This window comes from Hemiscyllium ocellatum, chromosome 17, assembly GCF_020745735.1.
Source record: "Hemiscyllium ocellatum isolate sHemOce1 chromosome 17, sHemOce1.pat.X.cur, whole genome shotgun sequence".
In the NCBI taxonomy this organism is placed as follows: domain Eukaryota; kingdom Metazoa; phylum Chordata; class Chondrichthyes; order Orectolobiformes; family Hemiscylliidae; genus Hemiscyllium; species Hemiscyllium ocellatum.
Genome location: NC_083417.1, coordinates 29,144,655 through 29,165,532, shown reverse-complemented (window position 1 = coordinate 29,165,532; position 20,878 = coordinate 29,144,655). Strand labels below are relative to the sequence as shown.

Here is a 20,878-nt window from a genome sequence, read left to right as displayed (position 1 = left end):
ACAAAATGCAAGGTCAAAGAGGAAGAAAGTTTAAAGGTTATTACGTAAAAAGCAATAGTTGCCAGCAGCAACAGTTCATTCGTCGACACTGAGTGGAATAATTACTGAAAGCTAAAGCATGAAAACAAAATACAGTAGGCGCTGGGGTGTGTGCAAAAATCAAAACGGGGTCCAGAATCCATGGAATGAAGTTGTTGAACTAGATGTTTACTCGATGATTGTCTACTTGGAAAATAAGGTGTGATTCCTGCAATTAGATTAAGTTTCTGCCCCAGGCCTAGGACGGAAATATGAGTTTGGGAGTAAAATAGGGTATTGAAATTTCCAGAAACTGGAAGGCTGGAGTCATGTTTGTGGACTGAGTGGAGACATTCTACAAAACAGTCACCCAATTTGCATTTGGCTGCTAATTCTCGCTGCATGGATAACGTTATTCTGGCAGTGACTTTTTATTAAAACGAGCATCATTGTGCATAAGCTGTGAACAACCAAAAACGGATAGGTAGGAATCTTCTTGAACACCTCAATTGTTTAATGATTACGAGATATAACTTGTTTAAAGTAAGATGAAATGAAACAGGCAAAGGGTCACAAAGTTACAGTAGAAAATATGACCTTTCAACTCATTGAGCCTGGAACTTTACTTGAGCAAATAAAACTTATATAAGTGCAATGGGGATCCCTGTGTCTAAAATATATGTAAATATGAACTTGTACAAATAAGAAATGCATTTGGTTTGTTTGTTGGATAGAGTCAAACTCCAATGTTTGTTTGCTTCTTCATATTGCTGCTGTACGGAATCGAACTGCTTTAGTTACTATGGATATATAAATATTTCTTATGAATAAAGTATAGCTTTAAAATAAAAAAAGGTGCTTTCATTGGTAGGCTTACTAAAGATTCTGGGACTCATAGCTCTGGTAATGATTTATATCTTAGTTCTCATACAGCAGCCTGCTGATTTGAACACTTTGCTAGTTTTCTGGAGTTTACGTTTTTACATGGAAGGCCCTAACCACAATTCTCTGTAAAGTAATTTCTGAGCTTTAACCAGGGTGTATTAAAAGCAGGATTAAAAATATTACAATTAAATGAAAGAAATTTGCATTTAGTTTTATTAGCAAGACAACCCAGTGTAGGGATTTCACAGGATTCTTATGTAATGGTTCAAGATTGACTACTTTTCATATTTTGTGAAGACTCCAAATTATGGACTGTTATACAATATACAGTAGAATGCTACCATCCTGAATACAAAGTGAAAAAGTTGATGAGATGAATGAAAATGTCACTCATTCTCATTGTTCACATAAATATTGAATTAGTTCAATACATGCACACCGTATATAAATTGTCTTATGAGCTACAGTTATGCTGTGATTACAAAGTTGAGACATACTGGAATTTCTTCCCTAAACTACTTCCTTTTATGATGCTGTTTGGTTCACTTTGACTAAACTTTTTGGTTACCTGCTTCTTTTGTGGCTCTGTGTCAACATTGTTTGAAAATTCTCCTGTGAAATATCTCTGGATGATTTATTATATTAAAGTATGTATATAAATACAATATGTACATATTGTATAAATGCATGTAGTTAGCATCATACTAACTGGGATGTACAGAGTGCACTCTGACAGGCAATGTGGTAGAACGTTCTTTAGTGCGAGAGCAGAATTTTGCCTCTCTGGGAGATTATATATTCAATATTTTGTATATACTGCACTCTTTCTTTGGGCATAGTCTTGCTGTCATATTCCTGGGTTATATAACTCTATAACCATCTTTTAATAAGCATCTTTGCAGTATCAGATTTGCAGTATCAGATATCTACCACTACATGGAACTTCAAACTCCAGTTCTGTGCATACTTCAAATCTACATTACTAGAGTCATAGAGATGTACAGCACAGAAACAGACCCTTCCGTCCAACTCGTCCATGCCGACCCAATCTAGTCCCACCTGCCAGCACCTAGCCCATATCCCTTCAAACCCTTCCTATTCATATACCCATCCAAATGCCTTTTAAATGTTGCAAGACCAGAATTTACTCCTGGAAATTCAATTTACCCTGACTTTACACTGGCCATTCATGGGAGATTTACCTGTATAAGCTAAAATATGACATTTTGTGAACTCATACTGTAAATTTCAATATTTAACTGTGCAAACAAAACTTGCATTTATTTGAGTGCTTTTCGTGACTCCATCCCAAAGGGCTTTACAGCAAATGGCATGTTTTTGAATTGTAGTCACTTCTATTATAGGAAACACAGTTGCCAATCTTTGCACAACAATCACCCACAAGTCATAATGAGCTAATCAGCAAGTTGTTTTTTGGTGCTCACAAGGATAAATATTGGCCAGACCGATGAGCATAACTTCTCAGGCTTCTTTGAAAATAGTGAAATGAGATAATTTACATCCCTTGAGAGGTCAAACAGGGCCATGATTTAATATTTTATTTCAAAGACAGTTGTTCTCACAGTGCATCTCCCTTGCAAAATCCATTGGAACACTAGAGTGGGAATTAAATCCACAATCATCTGACTCAGAAGGAGTTTATTACCAACTTACCTACAGCTTAGCTCACAGTCAGGGAATCTAACAGTAAACAAGTGAAATAAATTAATTCAGATTTCTAATGATATAAAGGAAAACTGCAAGATGGATTTGTACTTAACTGATGTGTCTTTAAAATCACATGATGTGGAAGTGCCACTGTTGGTTTGGAGCGGACTAGGTCGAAGTCATACAACACCAGGTTATAGTCCAGCAGGTTTATTTGAAATCACAAGTTTTCAGAGTACAATTCCTACATCAAGTGGAGTCACCTGGTGAAGGAGCAGCATTCCAAAAGCTTGTGATTTCAAATAAACCCGTAGGACTATAACCTGGTGTTGTGTGACTTTAAAATCACAGTCAGTTTGAACATTGCTAAAAGGAAAGGCAAAGACGAGACTTTTCATCTTGCACTCTTTGGGACAAACCATACTTGAAAGAGGAACATCAATTTATACAGCATGAGAAGAAGATGGGTCATTGGTATTGAGATGCAGTAGAGATGGTCAGCCCCGACCACGTTTGCCATGAAAATGTGCAATCTATGCATAAATTCCTTTTCCCAAATAAAACAAGGTTCTGTATATTAATGTGCACAGATTTTAGAATATGTAATCACATTGCAAACCCAACTGATGATCTTAAATTTGTTTTCAATATATGCCTTTCAAACCAGTCAACTCCCTTATTCCTATGTGTTTTTTTTTGTGGTGTATATTGGTGATGAAATAAATCTACTGACAAAAATACATCCTTACTGGGAATTTAATGGTGAGCTTCTCATCTGAGAAAGTGGTGAACTTTCATTAAAGTCCCTCTATGGCAGGTACAGTGTATGTTTTCTTAGGTAAGGAGAACAAAACTGTGTACAATTGTCCAAGTATGAACTCAGCAAGGCCCTATACCAGCAGCAGCTAGACATCTTTCATCCTATATCCAATCCCTTTGCAATGAAGGCCAGCATACAATTTCCCTTGCTCCTAATTACATGCTGCTTGCAGTTACTGATTTACAAGGACATACAGGATAGTTTATTCACCTGTATTTTCCAATTAATAATTGTTTAAATAATATTCTGCTATTGTTTTGCACATTGAAATTGATAACTTTACACTTATCCATGTTGAATTGCATCTACCATGTATTTACCTTGAAGCGTCTTTATTTTCTCTTTACTACTCTTACATCTCATAATTTTGCATTTTCAGGAAACTTGGCATTAATACATTTAATTCCTTCATTCAAATCATTCATATATATTGTAAATAGCTAGTGCCTAAGCATTGATCTCATTTGTCACCACCTTCGAGTCCCAAAAATATTCACTTATACCTATTCTACCTCTGCTAACCAATATTCAATCCGTGCCAGTATATACCACCATTCTCATGTCATTGATTTTACACACTGGCTTATTTTGGAATTTATCAAGAGCTTTCTGAAAATCCCCAAACATCACATCCACTCATTCTTCCTTATCAATATTATTAGTTATGTCCTCAAATAAGCTCAAGTACATTTGTCAAATGTGAGCTCCCTCTCATAAATCTATGTTGATATGGTCTAAATCTGTGATTATTTTTGAAGCATCCTGCTATTGCATCTTTCATATGTTATTGATTTTATATTAAATATTCCATAATTCTCTATTTGCCATGTTCCAGTCTACTGGAACTGTTCCAGAATCTCCAGAATTTTGGTAGATGACAATCAATATATGCATCTTCCATGGACACTTCTTTTACCACCTTGAAATGTGGATTATCAGGTCTTGGGGATTTATCTGTCTTTAGTCCTGTTAATTCATCCAGTCATTTCTTCTAACTAATACTAATTTCCTTCATTACTTCCCTACCGTTATTACCATGAAGTTATTTGTGTCTTTCTATGTGAAGACTGAACAAGCAGAGATGTTTGAAAATAAAAAAAAAGTGCTGGAGAAACTCATTGACAAGAATGTGGACACAGACAGGTTAAGTATCTTGCATGAAATTTGATTCTTCTTCATTAATTTCTTAAAGTGTAGTATTTCCTGTGGTGGGGATAAGGAGGAGGAGGTGAAGAGGATGATAGTGGTTGTTCTGTCCAGGTGGAAGGGGGAATGGTGTCTCCTGTCCAGGTGGGGAAGATATGTCTTGTGGGAGGAGGAAGGGTGCAATAGCATGCCCTGTCGTTGAAGGGAGGTGGGGTTGATGGTGATGGAGATGATGGCGGTGCGTCCTTTTGGAAAGGGGTAGGATAGTGAGGCCTGGATGCAGGGCGGTTGCTATGGCGCGTTGCCTAGCGCGTGCGTCACCAGGAGACCGGTCACGTGGCAGCGCCATCTTGCCCCGGGAGGGTGATGTCGCCTTTTATCGTGTCCACTGTGAGTACGTTCTCGAGGTGATGACGGTCGCAGCGTGGCTCGGAAGTAAAACTTGTCTCTTCTTTGACCTTAGCCGGAGGTGCAGCCAAATCGGGAGAAGGCATGATGTCGCAGGTCGAGGGGAGACGTAAGTAGTCAGTAGTGCCGTGCAGATAGCGAACTGCAAGAGGCAGGTGGCAGGGTCATGGCCTAGGTGTTAAATAGTGTAAAGCTATAAAGTTAAAGGGGATAATGCACCCAAAACAATGAGTTAAGGTGGGACAAATTGACGGTGCGAGATGCTACTTGAGTCAACTTGTATTTTCTAGCCTTCAATAAACGCTTCAATAAGAGTTCTCAGCAGCCGATAAATGTTGAGAATAACATTCCTGATTTTAAAAGAAAAGTAAAATATACTGCACTCATATTTGAGTATTTTTACAAATGTATGGAGCACAGGGACAGTCATATTTGAAATGTTCGCATAGCTTTAATGTGCTCTAAATTCAGAATTTCCACGTCTTTGTATACAACGCTGTTGCATTACATGGTTGTATTTTAAAAACTGAATCAAAAAGTAACTTTGTGCTGCATTCATCTTTGCAAATGGAAATATTAAAGTCTTATTGACCAATGACCAAATAAATAAGAAGTGACAGAGGCAGGTGGAAGATGACAAAAACAGAAGGTACATATACTCAATAAAGCAGACAAAAGTTAGGTTAGACAAGTTTAATTAATTGTAATTTTGTTGGAGTTTTTGCAGTTTATTTTTTTTTTAAAAACCTAAAGGTTTGGAGACCCATGAATTCCTGTAAGTAGTTTTTGTTTCAGAAATGTCAGCATATTTGATTGAGTTCATTTATGTCTAAAATAGTGTTTGTAGAGATGTCATCCCTACAATCAAAGCAAATATCAGGCAAACTAATTTAGTCAGCAGATCCTCATTATAGGTTTACTTTGAATTGCATTTTGTGGAACACCTGCAGTTTTGAGGTGGAGGTGAAGTGAGAACTCGGCTGCAATAGTCATAATAACAAGGACGGTGTACAACCTAGTAATAAACTGGAAAACTCAGGATGAAGTATATTATGAAGTGTAATATTTAAAATTATAATGAGGTACCCATATTTTCCTACTTGTTATTAATGATAGCAATTCATAAACTTGACAAATTTTTTGTCCTATTGATTGCACAACATCAGTGAAGTTTTGTTTCCGAGTGGTAGGAATTTGGTAATAACTAAATAATATAACCTAGGTTAACAGGTTTTAGTGTGAACTGGCCTCACCTAAAAGATGATACTAAAGGTTTATTTCCTATTTGAGCTGGTTTATGACAGAGGCCATTCCACCCACTGAGTCCATGCTGGCTCTTGTACAACAATCTAGTTAGTCTCATTCCACTACTGTAAACCCTGTATTCCCTTCAGTGTGCACACAATTTCTGTTTTGAAATTGATTTTCACTTCAACATTTTCAAATTTATGAGAAGGAAAGGAGTGATGAAGGTAGAAACTGATTGTGAAAAGATTTGGTTAAACAGTAATGGCACTGCACAAAGGGAAAAGAAGAGGATGCAAATGTACTGGAAACAAAATTGAGGAATTTATTTTTAAGCAATGCAAGGTGCTGCATTTTGGGAAATCAAATCTTGGCAGGACTTGTACACTTAATGGTAGAGTCTGAGGGAGTGTTGCTGAACAAAGAGACCTTGGAGTGCAGGTTCATAGCTCATTGAAGTTGCAGGTAGATAGGATAGTGAAGAAGGCATTTGGTATGCTTTCTTTTATTGGTAAGAGTACTGAGTACAAGAGTTGGGAGGTCATGTTGCGGCTGAACAGGACATTGGTTAGGCCATTGTTGGAATATTGCGTGCAATTCTGGTCTCCTTCCTATTGGAAAGATGTTCTGAAAAGATTTACAAGAGCTATAGGGAGAGGCTGAACAGGCTGTAGCTTTTTTTCCCTGGAGCTTCGAAGGCTGAGGGGTGACCTTATGGAGGTTTACAAAATTGAGGGGCATGGATAGGGTAAATAGGCAAAGTCTTTTCCCTGAGGTCGGGGAGTCCAGAACTAGAGGGTGCATAGGTTTAGGGTGAGAGGGGAAAGATATAAAAGAGACCTAAGGGGCAACTTTTTCTCAGCGGTTGGTACGTGTATGGAATGAGCTGCCAGAAGAAGTGGTGGAGGCTGTTGCAATTGCACCATTTAAAAGGCACTTGGATGGGTATATGAATAGGAAGGGTTTGGAGGCATATGGGCTGGGTGCTGGCAGGTGGGACAGGATTGGGTTGGGATATCTGGTCAGCATGGATGGGTTGAATCGAAGGGTCTGTTTCCATGCTGTACATCTCTATGACTCTATGACATGGATAAGACAGTAGGCCATTCAGCCCATCAAGTCTGCTCTGCCATTTGGCCATGGCTGACATGTTTCTCAACCACATTCTCCTGCTTTCTCCTCGTAACCCTTGATCCTTCTACTAATCAAGAACCTATCTTTCTCTGTCTTAATTCACTAAATGACTTTGCCACACGGAGGGCTGTGCAGTCCCTGAGTTCCATAGTGTCACCACTCTCTGGCTGAAGAAATGCTTTCTCATCTCCATTCAGAAGAGTTATCTCTTCGCTTTGAGACTGTGCTTCTGGATCCTAGTCTCTCCTCCAAGTGAAAACGTCTTATCCACATCCAGTCTATGCAGGCCTCATAATATCGTGTAAGTTTCAATCAGATCTCCACCTCATTCTTCTAAACTCTGTTGAGTACAGTCCCCAAGTCCTCAACCAGTTCTCATATGACAAACCTTTCATTCCTGAAATTATTCTTGTGAACCTCCTCTGGAACCCCACCAACACCAGCACATCTTTCTTTAGATATGGTGCCCAAAACTGCTGTCACAATACCAATTGCGGTCTGACCAGAATCTTATACAGTCTGAGCAGTCCATCTCTGCTCTTGTAATCTAGCCATCTTGAAATGAATGCCAACACTAATTTGCACTGCCAACCACAAACTGAACCTGCATGTTATCCTTAAATGAATCCTGAACTAGGGCTTCTAAGTTCCTTTGCACATCAGATTTCCGAAGTCTTTCCCTATTTAGAAAATGGTATGTCTCTATTCTTCCTACCAAAGCTCAAAACCTCACAGTTTGCCACATTATATTTCATCTGCCAGTTCTTTGCCCACCTTGTGCAGCATGTGCAAGTCTTTCTGTCCCCTCCCTGCTTCCCCAACACTACCTGTCTCTCCACTTTGGGTCCTCTGCAAACTTAGCAACAAGTTCCTTTGTTCCGATCATTAATGTATAATATGAATAGTTTCGGTCAAGATTTAGCCATGCACCTCTAAACACTCTGCAATCTCATAATTATTAATTATATCTAAAATCTTACCAATGATTTCTGTCCTCTGACTCACTCCCGTCTTAATCAGGACCGTTACTTTGACCACTTTCCAGTCCTCTGGAACTCTGTGATACCTGAAAGATCACCACTAATACCTCTAATGTCCTCAGCTATCTTGTTAGGAGTCTGGGATGTAGACAATCCCAGTCACAGGTCCAGGTGACTTATCCGCCTTCAGATTTTTTCAGCTTTCCCACCACCTTCTCCTTAGCAATGAATGCTACACTCACCACCACCACCACCCTACCCTGGACACTCTTGTTATTCTGGTGTGTTGCTGGTGTTTCAATCTTTTGTGTTCGTACCTAGCTTTCATCTTCTCCTGCTTCCACTCTCCCCCACCACCCCCACCACCACCCCCCCAATCCCGGAATTGTTTTTTACTTATCTTCTGGTTATTTAAAGGCTTCCCAATCCAGTACCTTCCCACTAAACTTCATGTTGAATGTCTCTGTTTTGCTTTTATGCTGTCCCTGACTTCTTTAAGGTGAGGATGAGCCTTGGTTGACGTGTCCTCACCTTTAATGCCCTTCTTCCTTCGAATGGTTTTTAGCTGTGCATTCGAATTACCCCTGGAACTCCTGTCATTGCTGCAAACCATCTTTTCAATCAGCTCTGGCCAGCTCCTCCCTCATGTCTTTGTAGCTACCTTTACTCAATTGTAACACTTGTTTGATTCAGTCTTCTCCCTCTCAGACTACAGCGTGAATTCTATCATATTAACGTTACTGCCCACTAAGGGTTTCCTTCACTTTCAGCTCTCATCAAATCTGCTTCATTACACATCATTAAATCCAGCATTGCCCATTCCCTAGTAGGCTGTACCACAAGCTGCTCTGAAAACTATTTTGTCGACATTCCATGAATTCCATTTCTTGAGATCCACTACTGATCTGATTTTTCACAGTGCGCCTGTATATTGAAATTTCCAGTGATTATTATAATTGATAAATATTGTGTCATAAAGTGAATGCAATGTATAGAGATAGGCCTCACTACTACAAAGCTTGTTTAATCATGCTTTTTAATGATGAACCAAAACATTTCTCCTCTGGCATGATTCTTCAGCTGTGCTGTGAAATAGATACAAACAGCAACATTGAGACAGATTGATGACATCTCCAAGATCAGAGGACAAGGACACATCTTTCTTGGATATGGGATGCAGATGGGAATGGTTTAAAGAAAATTCTGTACTGATATGCAATTCTGTACACTGCAGCAAGAAATGCTGGTTCTTTGGTTTCCATTAAAGTGTAATTATAATCAATTTTGAAACAAATATTAACATTTCCATAATTTAAGTAAGTGTCTGTATCTCTGGAAATTTTTGTTTTGAAGTCAATATCTCTAAAAGGAGAAATTCCATGAAAGAACTCTAGTTTTATATTTCCTCTCCACTTGTAGTGTAACTGGTTACAGCTTTTTACTTTTGATTTAATGTTGTACATATGTTATCAGTCTACTTTAGGAATCACTTTTAATTTGTATGTGAGATACAGTGCTAATGTAGTGTTGAGGATCTGCCATCAGCTGTGTAATGCTATTGAACTTTTTGAGGAGTTAATCAGAAGAGTTATAGAGTCATAAGACATAGGAGTGGAAGTAAGGCTATTCATAGAGCTGTACAGCATGGAAACAGGCCCTTCAGTCCATCTCAACTATACCAATCACACATCCTAAATTAGTCTTAATGAGGGTAATTCATTTGACGCTAACTTTATGGATTTCAGCAAGACTTTGGATAAAGTCCCTCTTGGTAGACTGGTTAAGAAAGTAAGATCCCATGGAATCCAAGGCAAAGTGATATATTGAATCCAAAATTGGCTGAGGGCAAGAAGTAGAGGGTGATGGCAGAAGGATATTTTTTGATGAGAAGTCTGATTCCAGTGGGATTCCACAGCTTTAGTGCTGGGCTTTTGCTATTTGTGATGTACGTTAATGATTTTGACTTAAATGTAGGGGGTATGAAGACAAACTTCGCAGATGGTAAATATTGAAGAGGATGTCAGGTAGGTAGAGTGGAGACAAATGGAATTCAGCCTGGAAAATGTGTGTGCGTGCACTTATGGAGGGCTAACGAGGCAAGGCATTATACTGTGAATGTAAGAACCTGGAAAAGTTTAAAAATCCAAGGAGTATTTGTGTATACATTCTCAGATCACTGAAGATAATAGGGCAGGTAGATAAAATAATTAAGAAGTCATATGGGATATATGCCTTTATTAGCTGAGACTTAAATAAGCGAAAGGAGATTAAGCTGGATCTGTGTAAAATGTTTATTTAGACCATAACGGGAGTGTTGTGTGCAGGTCTGGTCACGTTATAAGATCAACATGATTTAACTAGAGACAGTGCAAAGGAGATTAATCAGGACATTTTCCTGAGCTAATGGAGACTGGATTGAGAGGCATAAAAAAGGTTCTTAGTAAGGCACTTTTATTTTCATTTAGAGGGGACAGTTTTAACATGAGAGCTAAGTTGGTTAGTGTTGTCAAACTTTTGTTGACTGACATTGACATCATGGGTCAAATGGCCGCCGCCTCTGCCATGAACATCTGAGTCTATGACTACTTTGTGCATGATGCAGTGAATAATAACCAATAATTAGACTTAAAAGTATAGACCTGCTGTGCTTTTCCACACATCCAGGTTTCATGACTGTAAACAGCGGAACAATAATTGGTCCTTGTAATGCTTGCAGTAGAATCAACTGCAGGTTTAGCATTTATGTAGAAAAGTTGCATTATCTGCCAGCAGCTCTCAGGACCCAGAAAAATGTTGCTCTCATGTCAATGTCATCAAGTTAGATTTGTCTGTATTGGAGAGTGGCATCAACAGCAGAAGTATCACACCCCTTCTGATATAAAAATATCTTTAGTTGTGCATTTTCTGGGCATTGAACCACCACCTACCCCAGTCTTTAGATTAGCTGATACGAAAACAAACTGATTTGGTGGGTTAAGGAATAAGCATCTTACTGAAGATGGTCAGCTTAGTTCCATCTTAGTTTCTTTACAGGGAGTGATACATCTTATTAACTAAATTAATGCCTCAAATGTCCAGTCCATCACTAAAATCTTACATCTAACATTTTTCTGGTTTTTGACAGTTCTGAATATTGGTCACCAAAGATCTACAGTACGTATTGGTACATTAATTTTGAATATGGTTCAAATGAAGTTTTTTTTTCTGTTAGCATTTTTCATAGCTGATCATTTTCTGTCAATAATTTTGCAACTGGAATTTTTTTATTCAAGTGTGACTTAAGGTATTGTTACTTCATTTGTCAGAAAAAACATAAAGTATTTAACCATAGATTCTTTTTCTGTTTTCCACCAAAGGTGATGCTGCAAAAATGAAGATACAAAGCAGCCATTTTGTGATCCTTTCATTTGGAGTTTTGAACTCTTATACTCAAGATGAATATTGTTTAATAATTTAACACTGCTGTTTAGCATACGCCATCAAAATGCAACAGTGGACATTTTCAATTTTTCAGAAGATATAAATTGAGAATTACTATATGTACAGCACAGCATTCTAGGGATGGAGGAGAGTGTGCACACAGATAAAGCTGAAGGTGACATGTCAGAGTCCAATAGTAACCATGGAAACCAACTGAAGAACTTGGTTAACATAAGTGGTAAGTTTATTAAAATGGAGGAAATATATATAGGGCTTCGGAGTAAATAGATACCACAGGTATCTATATAAAAGTATTTTGAAAATATTGACTAATTTGACATTTTGATGCCTTTCCATCTGTATTTAGTAAACTTAAATAAATATTTTCAATATATAGACCTTCACACACAACCATATATCCAAGTATATTTTTTTCCTTCCAGCTCTGAGTTCCTCCCAACCTATTGCACACAATTTCGTGTAGGAACATAGTAACATACTGAATGAACTTTTCATGATATCTGAAAATGTGATGCAATGAGAGAGAATAAAAACTAGGCCAATTTGAAGATGAGAAATTCTTGTAAATTCCTCTTCAAAAGTTGTCTTTTGCCCACTATTTTTGTTTAATTGAAAAGCTTTGAACCATGTTTGTTTTGTTATTAAGCACACTACATTGATTACAGTCTGCCTGTATGTTGTTCCATTTAGGACAGTTTGGTATTATTTGCGTGAATGAATTTAGGGATTGAAGTAATTTGGATTTTGTTTGAGTGTAGATTTTTCAAAGTGGAAGATTTGGTTTGTTGGCTGTCATTGCCTAGGCAGTCATTGTCAGACAGCATGGAACAATTTATTTTTGTAACTTTAAACGAGTCAGACAGGAGTCGAACCTACAATCTTCTGATCCGTAGTCAGATGCGTTATCCATTGCGCCATTGACCCATGTAGCAAATGTATTTTGTAACTTTACCAGCATGGAAACAAACCCTTTGGTCTAATCCATCTGCACTGACCCGACATCACAATCTGACCTAGTCCCATTTGCCAATATGTGGCCCATATCCCCCTCAACCCTTTCTTATATACCTATCTAGATGCCTTTTAAATGATATTGTACCAGTCTCCCCCACTGCCTTTGGCAGTTCATTCCATATATGGACCAGCCTCTGTTTGTAAAAAAAAGTGCCCCTCTGATCTCTTTTAAATTTTCCCCTCTCCCTTTAAATCTATGCCCTCTTGCTTTGGACTCCCTTGACCTGGGAGAAAAGAGCTTGGCTGCTCATCCTTTCCATGCCCCTCATGATATTATAAACCCCTTTAAGGTCACCCCTCGATCCAGGGGGATAAAAAGCACCAGTCTATTCAGCCTCACCCTGTTGCTCAAACCCTCTAATCTTTTCTGAACTCTTTCAAGTTTAACAACATTTTTACTATAGCAGGGAGACCAGAATTGAACACTATGTCCTCTACAGCTGCAACATGACATCCCAACTCCTATTATCAATGCACTAATCAACAAAGACAAGCGTACCACATACATTCATCACCTTGTGTGCCTGTGACCCCACTTTTAAGGAGCTATGCACCTGCGCCCTGAGGTCTCTTTGTTTGGAAACACTCCCCAGGAGAACCCTGCCATTAACTGTATAAGTCCAGCCCTGGTTTGCCTTTCCAAAATGCAAAACCTCACATTTATCTAAATTAAACTCCATCTGCCGCTGCTCGGCCCATTGGCCCATCTAATCAAGGTCCTGTTGTACTCTGAGATAGTGTTCTTCATTGTCCACTACACTATCAATTTTGGTGTCATTTGCAAACATACTAACCATACCTTCTATATTCACATCCAAATCACTTATATAAATGATGAAAAGCAGTGGACCCGGCACCGATCCTTGAAATAGCTGCAACAAATGCAATGCATTACTGAGGGCACACAGTAAAATAACAGCTATTTGGTAGCATTCACTTGCCATGGTTTGTGTTCTTTCTTCACACTTCAAGGGACCATCTAAGCACAAATTGACTATTTTTGATATAAACCGTGATTACACTTTTTAAAAAAAAATTTAATTGACTGAAGCATTTTGGGAAGTCCTGAGGGTACAAATAGCAGTCCATAAATGAAAGTTTATTTCTCCTTTGTTAGCTACACTTATCTGAATCTACATTGGGTATTTTGTGTGTCGTTAGAATTGTTCCGATTGTTAACATCCATCGAATAAAGTCCAGGTTTGTTATCAGTTGTGGAGGATGGATAGATCCAGGAGGCATTTGGGGGTAGTATAGCATATCATCGGAGGTGCTGGAAGAGGCTAGCTTGTTGATTTCAGAGAACCAGTGAGAGGTGGGGTATATAGAATGTGTTTGTTCAATAATCACAAAATTTGAATCATGATAACACTTCACAATAACCAATTTGGTGAAATGTCTCACGATATGAAACCAAGTCATGTAAACTACAGGGCCTAGAATTGATTTGATTCCTAATTCGGTGAAAGTTACTCAATGGTAATAGTTGAGGTATTAGAATTGGTTCCAGTACTGTGGAGTGAGGGAGGAAAGTAAATGATTTTCTTATGTTTGTTCTTGACTAATATCTCTGCTCAAGGGTGTGTACACTGTCTCTAGCATCTCTCAAAGAACAGCGAGTTCAGATTCCAAATGACAACTCTAGAGACACTACTGGAAATTGTGTACCTTCAGAGGAAAGGCAAGAAACTTCGCCTAAGCTTCCATTTTTCATTCTTCTGTTGGATTGATATTTTCAAAACAATATTAAAAATTAGAATATTTTCCAGTATCTTAATATTGCCACAGATGCATACCAGTTTCTGATTTCTTTGCTTTTTTTCTTCTTAAGGTAATTGTAGTAGATCAACCCAATATTCAGAAGATGATTTGCTCTGCAAAGAATCAGAAGTTCATCTTTTACCCACTAGTAGGTTGGTGACAACCAAAAATAAAAATGAAACTGGAAATAAAATGAAGGAACAACAGATGAGCAGCAATTTTTCGCACACTGTAGACATTCAGGTAAACACTATGTCATCTGCAAAGTCTAAAAAGGAAAGTTAGGACCTGTATTTTACTTCACCACCAATAGATGTAAAGTATGTATTTTTAAAACATTCAGGACTTGACTTGTTCACTGGGTTTTTATTTCATAACAACAGATAAAAATGTGTTAATATTATCTCTGAAATAACTGACTGACTCTTGCTTATACAGTTCTGTGGGCAGAGGCAGCTTTTGGATACCTAGATTAAATAGTCATTCTTAACCTGAAAACCATACCTTAGTCAGCTACAAGGAACTGTTCTCTTTTAACTGAATTCTGTTCCTGTATGCTTCCATCCAAGTTAACCGATTGAAGATCCAGAGCAGGAATTTTTGTCTGAAAGCAATACAACTAGTTTTATTGTTGAGCTGTCTGATGTAGATTAATTTAGTGTAATTCACAAGAAACCCGGGACCACTGATTGATTTATGGCTGCACTATGTTTTTTTAAAATTTAACAATTAATAAGCATTGATTCCTTTCTTCTTGACCAAATTTGAGGATGAACTCAACTATTTTACAGCTCTGGCATCCTATTTGACCCATACAAGATTGGGTCCATATCACATCTATCAACATACTTGCAACAATGTCTGTAATGTTGCCCATATCCACAGTTGTCCATGCACATAGACAGTTGGAATATTCATCTATGTCCCTTTATTATTTTTAAACCAAAGGTTCCCAAAAGCTCACTTTATTTCCAAATTGTTACTGTGCATGAGGCCATTCAGCCCATAGTGTGTTTACTGGCTCTCTGAACACTTTGATTCCCGCCACCCTCCTGCCTATTCTCTCTAACTGTACACAGATTTCCTGTTCAAATAATCATCTAATGTCCTCTTTAATGCCTCCAGTCTCTGTTAAAAGTAATATCAAAGTTCATTTTTGGTCATCCCATATTAATCTCCTCACACTCACTTTTCCCCCCAGGAATATTTGCTTTCATGTTAAAGATGCTATATGATTGCAAACTTTTAATTTGAATTTGATATTCAGCTCTTGTGTTGTAGATGCACACAAATCTATTCAACTTTTCTCATGAAACAATTATAATGCCAAGATACATGTTTACATAACACAGGTTTAATAGTTTGGTGTATTAAATAATTCTTTTTTAAAAACAAAGTCTCAAATTTCTTGTTTACACTGAAAATTTTAGCAAAGTGTTTCATTTTCATAACATCTGACCTCTTAGGCTCTGTCTGGCTGTTTCTGTGCCCATCAGATACAGGATCCTGTATGAATTAGACTGCCCTTGAGATGTAAAGAATCACCAGGGGGATGGACCATTCACTTTTTTTTTCCCCCTGAAGGAGTCAGCCTGATGGTGTTTTGGCATTTGAATACAGTAGCCTGGAGTAATTGATTCTCTGCATATCCAGAGCATGAGAGTCCTCGTGAGTTTTGTTCTCAGAAAGCAGCGATGAGAAGTGTATCTCTCCAGGTGAAGGGCCGGATAAGATTGTCTTATACTCTGGATGGTGCATTGTACCTAATTACCTGATTGGTTTCAAATAGTTTGGAAAAGATAAACAACTGCCCCACAATAGGAACCTATAAAATGGGCTGAGGTGTTGCTGATGAGAGAATGGCACAGCAGTCTGTTCCCCTAGAACAAACTGTCCAGTCTATTTCTTGCCAAATTGCATATCTTTGGGAATAAACAAATCATGCAGGGCAAATGTCCCTGGAAAACTTGTAGAAAAGTTTTGTAATGTTTTCTTTCTTTGTACACATTGCATTTAAGTTTTTAAATTTTAACTTATTCACAGAATAAATTACTTGTTTATTTCTAGATGTCAGATCTATCATTAACCAACCTTTCTGTAATTCCCCAGAAACATCTCCTGTAACCCCAGTGATAGGTATGCCACAATTTGAGAACTCCTTCAGTAGACTCAATAACCCCAAATACTGTTGGCTCCTTTACATCTTGCACCCTTCATTAACTAGATCATATCCAAACCTCTACTCATATTCTAACTCATGGCAAAAAGGCACAGGCAATACGAAGTGACACCAACAGTAACCTGTCACTCCACCTGAAGCATGATGTTCCTTAAGTTAAACCACCATTTGTCATCTCTCTAATGAGAGATCAACCCAGTGGTCTGGTAGAACTATGGTGACTTCACCTTTAATTCACAGCAAGCTCTGTTCCATAATCCTTGTGGGCACTGTCCTGATTAGCTCCTGGAAATGTCTTGACTTTTCTACTTTTTGTTTGAATTTGATATTCAGCTCTTGTGTTTAAAATTCTCATCTTTATTTTCAAATCTCTCCATGACCTGGCCTCTCCCTGTTACAATCACCTCAAGTACCAGAAACATCTGAAATCCATGCACGCCTCCCTGTTCTGATCTCTTGTGAATTTCCATTCTCATCACTCCTCCATCAGCTGGTTAGATTCTAAGCTCAGGAATTTCCTAAACCTTGCTGTCTTAAATGCGAGAGAGGTAATCCTTTTAAAATCTTTTATTTTGACCAGACTTTTCATCACCCTGTCCTCTATCTCTTTAAAGTGTTTTGATGTCAAATGCTATTTGACAATTGTTCCTGTTTAGAGCGTTGGGTTGTTTTAGCTCTGTTAATTGCACTGTATAAATGTAATTTTACTTTAAATGATTACACGAACAGTTAAGCAAATTGAATTTTGAGCTTGGGTAAAATTGTAAGAAATTTAGCACTGTTTGTTTAGAAATGCATTTGCAAAGTTACCAGATGAATTGTAGTAAGCCAGTGAGGCATTTTCAATTGGTGGACATGTAATATTGTTCCTAAAGTTAAGAGAATTAGAAAGTTGCAAGGAAAGTTTTCATTTGTTCTTTCTAATCAGGATGAGTAGCCATGTTTTGAGAAATAAGGATAACTCGAACCAAAAATTAACTGTGCAAATTAACTGTTACAAGACAGACATCAACTTTTGCATCCCGAACACATTTTCAGTTAAAATTAATCTTGAAGTGAGAGTTGGCTTTGGAGATTAACCAATACAAAATTTAATTAGTGTTTTTTCTATCCTTTCCTTTTTTTAAAAAAAAATGTTCATCTGTAATCTTTTCCAGTTTGTTGAAGGGGCTGGATTTTGATTTGTCTTATCTTTAATCTTTACTGACTTTTTTTTCAATATTTTCTTATTTTGTTTCAACTTTTACTTCCTTAAATCAACATATAAATTGTTCTAAAAGCTGTAAAATGTGTAACTTAACTGCTAGTAGCTGATATAATATTGTACTTATGAACTCACATTTTAATCATTCTAGCACCGTGCAGACATCAGAGATACTAAAGGGCTCATTTGCAGTACTTGTGGGAGTACATTAAGCTGTAGAAGCTCTCTGGATAAGCACATGTTGATCCATTCCAGCAGAAAACCATATCATTGTGCAGTGTGTGGGCAGTCACTTGCAGCAAAGGACCACTTGCAGAGGTCAGTAGCCAATGATAGTATTGTAAAAGAAAAAGTAGCAACAATGCTTATAATCAAGGTTTTACAATGAAATAATAGTTGAATGCTTGTTGTTTTTTGGGAATTAAAGCATCAAGCAGTTGTACCAGAATTTGCTATATTTATATATTTTTCTAAAAGAGGTTAATTGTGCTGACTGACTGTTACAAACCTATAGATTAGGAGTAGCAGTAGATTTTCAATCCATCGAGCTCGCTCCATCATGACTCATCTGATTGTGGCCACAACCCCTTATTTGGCTTATCCCAATGACCATAAATTCTTAACTAACGTGTTAATCTACTTCTGCCTTTATATATAAAAAAAAAATTAATGGACCTGCTGTCAGTGCGTTTTTGGAAAAGAATTTCAAAAATCATTCATCAGAGAGAGAGGAGTAAATTCTCCTCCATCTTGTTATTCATGAGTACTGCAAATAAAATAACGTTAGTTGAGGAGTAGATGGACCGTTAGATGTAAATATTCCAAAAGCTGATAACCTTGCTGTTAATCATTTTACTTTTAAACTCACCATATGATATTAAATATTGTGCTTGCAAGTGAGTATCCTTCAAATAACATTCAATGTTAATGACTGCCGATAAACAATGTTGGCCCCAGAACACTCTCGCTAGTAGTATTATGTCTGTTTGCCCCCACTGTGTGTGGGATCATGAAGGCAGCTGACCACCGTCACCTCCAGAACTGTTGGGGATAGGATGGGCAATGAACGCTGGCCCTAGCTAGTCACACCCATGTTCCCGTCAGTGAACTAAAAACGATTCCTATTCCTTTTTAAGGTTTCTGAATTTTTTGGAGGTTTTAAAAACTTTGAAGTTTTAAAGTTGTGCTAGGTCATGAGGGAAAAAGAAACTTATTTCTCCGCCTTTTGTGATGTTAAACTGCCCCAAAGCACTTGTAGGTGAATGGAATACTTTTGTAGTGTACGGGAAAATTAAAGGAAAAAAAATTCTGTCTTTTAAATTTGATCTGATGGAGATGCAAAGAGTCGTAAAAATAGTATTAATTGTGCAATATCATGAAGGTGATGAATTATGCTGCGACATAGTTTTATGGGTTTCAGAATAACTGCATCTACCATCCACATTATCATTGGAACACAGTACAATCACAGTGGGTTAGATTTTGTTGCAAAAAGTGAACTATACGGTGAAAGATATTGAGCGTAAACTATTTTGCTTTTCTACTGTTCAAAAGTATTTAAGATCACCATCTTTATTATTGATCTTGAATTCTATCTATTTTGTACAGGATATTAACTTTTAACTTTCTCTGTGCACTTAATGTACTTTAAGAATAAAAGTTATATTTCTGAACATTATCATAGATGTATTGTTTTAGAAGTAAGGGAATTTCCTTGTTTAAATATTAAAGTCATACATTCTCCCTGATGTTTGCTTGGGCTGTTGAATTTACAGTGTGAAGTTGCCAGCGGGACAATCTGATATCAGTGATAACACTGAGAAGACTTCTGTACCAGAAGAAGCAGGACCATTCTGGAATTCCATGGTAGCTGTGGGGATGCTGTTCGTCTGTGAAACATGTGTTGCTTACAGAAATCTCTTTGAGGCTCAAGAGACCTCCGTCCATAAATGGATGGCCCGGAGGCAGAATGAACCTCTGCATGTTCGTGTGCAAAGACTAGAGCGTGAACGGACTGCAAAAAGACTTAAACGTGCTAATGAATCAGCAGATGAAAGGGAGATGAGGAGGCTGAGAGATCGTGAGGCCAAACGTCTTCAGAGAATGCAGGAGTCAGAAGACCAGAGGACAAGAAGGTTACAACGTGAAAGAGAAGCTATGAGATTGAAAAGGGCAAATGAGACTCCAGAAAAACGGCAGGCAAGACTCCTAAGAGAGAGAGAAGCAAAAAGAATAAAAAGACGTTTGCAGAAGTTAAATCCTAGTCTATCAGTTCATATTTCTCAGAAATCAATACCAGAAATGAGCTCATTCCAGCTTCATGTTGCTTGCCCCAATCTATAAAATTAATATATAAATGAGTAAATTTGTCTTTATTTTTGCTCTGAAACAAAATCTATCCCAGCATTCCACCCAGTATGAGATAGATTTGCATTGGAAATACAGTAATGGTGCAGAATAGAAGATACAAAATAAGCAAGTTCTTGTAGCTGTGTAGTCGTACAATCTGCAGTAACTTGTATAAAACTTACAAAGTCGCACTTTTTGAAGAACCAACGATCTCAATCTCCAGTGAATCTCTGTTCTTTGTGTATTTCTGTTGACTGGAATTATGTGGCTCATTTTCTTAGCTGTTACATTAAATTATTTTACTGTACTTTTTCAAAACAAAATTGTTCTCTAAATCTTGTGTTGAATTCTTCCTCTACTTTGTTACTCAGACTTTGTCAGGGATATTTCACAGTAAGATCACAGAAGGCAAATGAGATTTCAGTTTTAAGGGAAGCTTGGGAGACATCATCTTGGCTGACATCATCTTGGCTTTAGATAAGTGACCTTGACATTCCCTTATAATTGAACAGTGCATTTAGCTAATCATATATATGATCAAAATTTGGACTTTTGAGAATGAGATGCCTTTTACTTTTAGATGTCATCAAGTCTATATACACTGCAATTATTTTTGATTACCATCA

General features: G+C 37.6%; 1 protein-coding gene across 3 annotated transcripts; it reads left to right on the top strand.

Moving 5' to 3' along the window:
- Positions 1–59: 59 nt before the first annotated feature.
- LOC132823677 (zinc finger protein 821-like) lies at positions 60–20,557 on the top strand. Of its 3 annotated transcripts, none has more exons than XM_060837636.1 (7): positions 60–502; positions 4,458–4,534; positions 5,001–5,054; positions 11,661–11,962; positions 14,591–14,763; positions 18,055–18,221; positions 19,679–20,557. In XM_060837636.1, exons 4-7 carry the CDS (start codon positions 11,866–11,868, stop codon positions 20,244–20,246), a joined length of 1,005 nt encoding a protein of 334 aa, XP_060693619.1. In that variant the 5' UTR covers positions 60–502; positions 4,458–4,534; positions 5,001–5,054; positions 11,661–11,865; the 3' UTR covers positions 20,247–20,557. The 3 variants fall into 3 exon arrangements, with proteins under 3 accessions (XP_060693619.1, XP_060693618.1, XP_060693620.1); XM_060837635.1 differs by having other exon boundaries at positions 4,434–4,534; XM_060837637.1 differs by lacking the exon at positions 4,458–4,534.
- The last annotated feature ends 321 nt before the right edge of the window (positions 20,558–20,878 follow it).

Bases quoted from the DNA above. Each gene is read 5' to 3' on its own strand.
- LOC132823677 (XM_060837637.1), top strand. From the start codon at position 11,866: ATGGAGGAGAGTGTGCACACAGATAAAGCTGAAGGTGACATGTCAGAG. The intron at 11,963-14,590 runs GTAAGTTTATTA...TTTCTTCTTAAG, and splicing joins GAACTTGGTTAACATAAGTG to GTAATTGTAGTAGATCAACC. The intron at 14,764-18,054 runs GTAAACACTATG...TAATCATTCTAG, and splicing joins CGCACACTGTAGACATTCAG to CACCGTGCAGACATCAGAGA.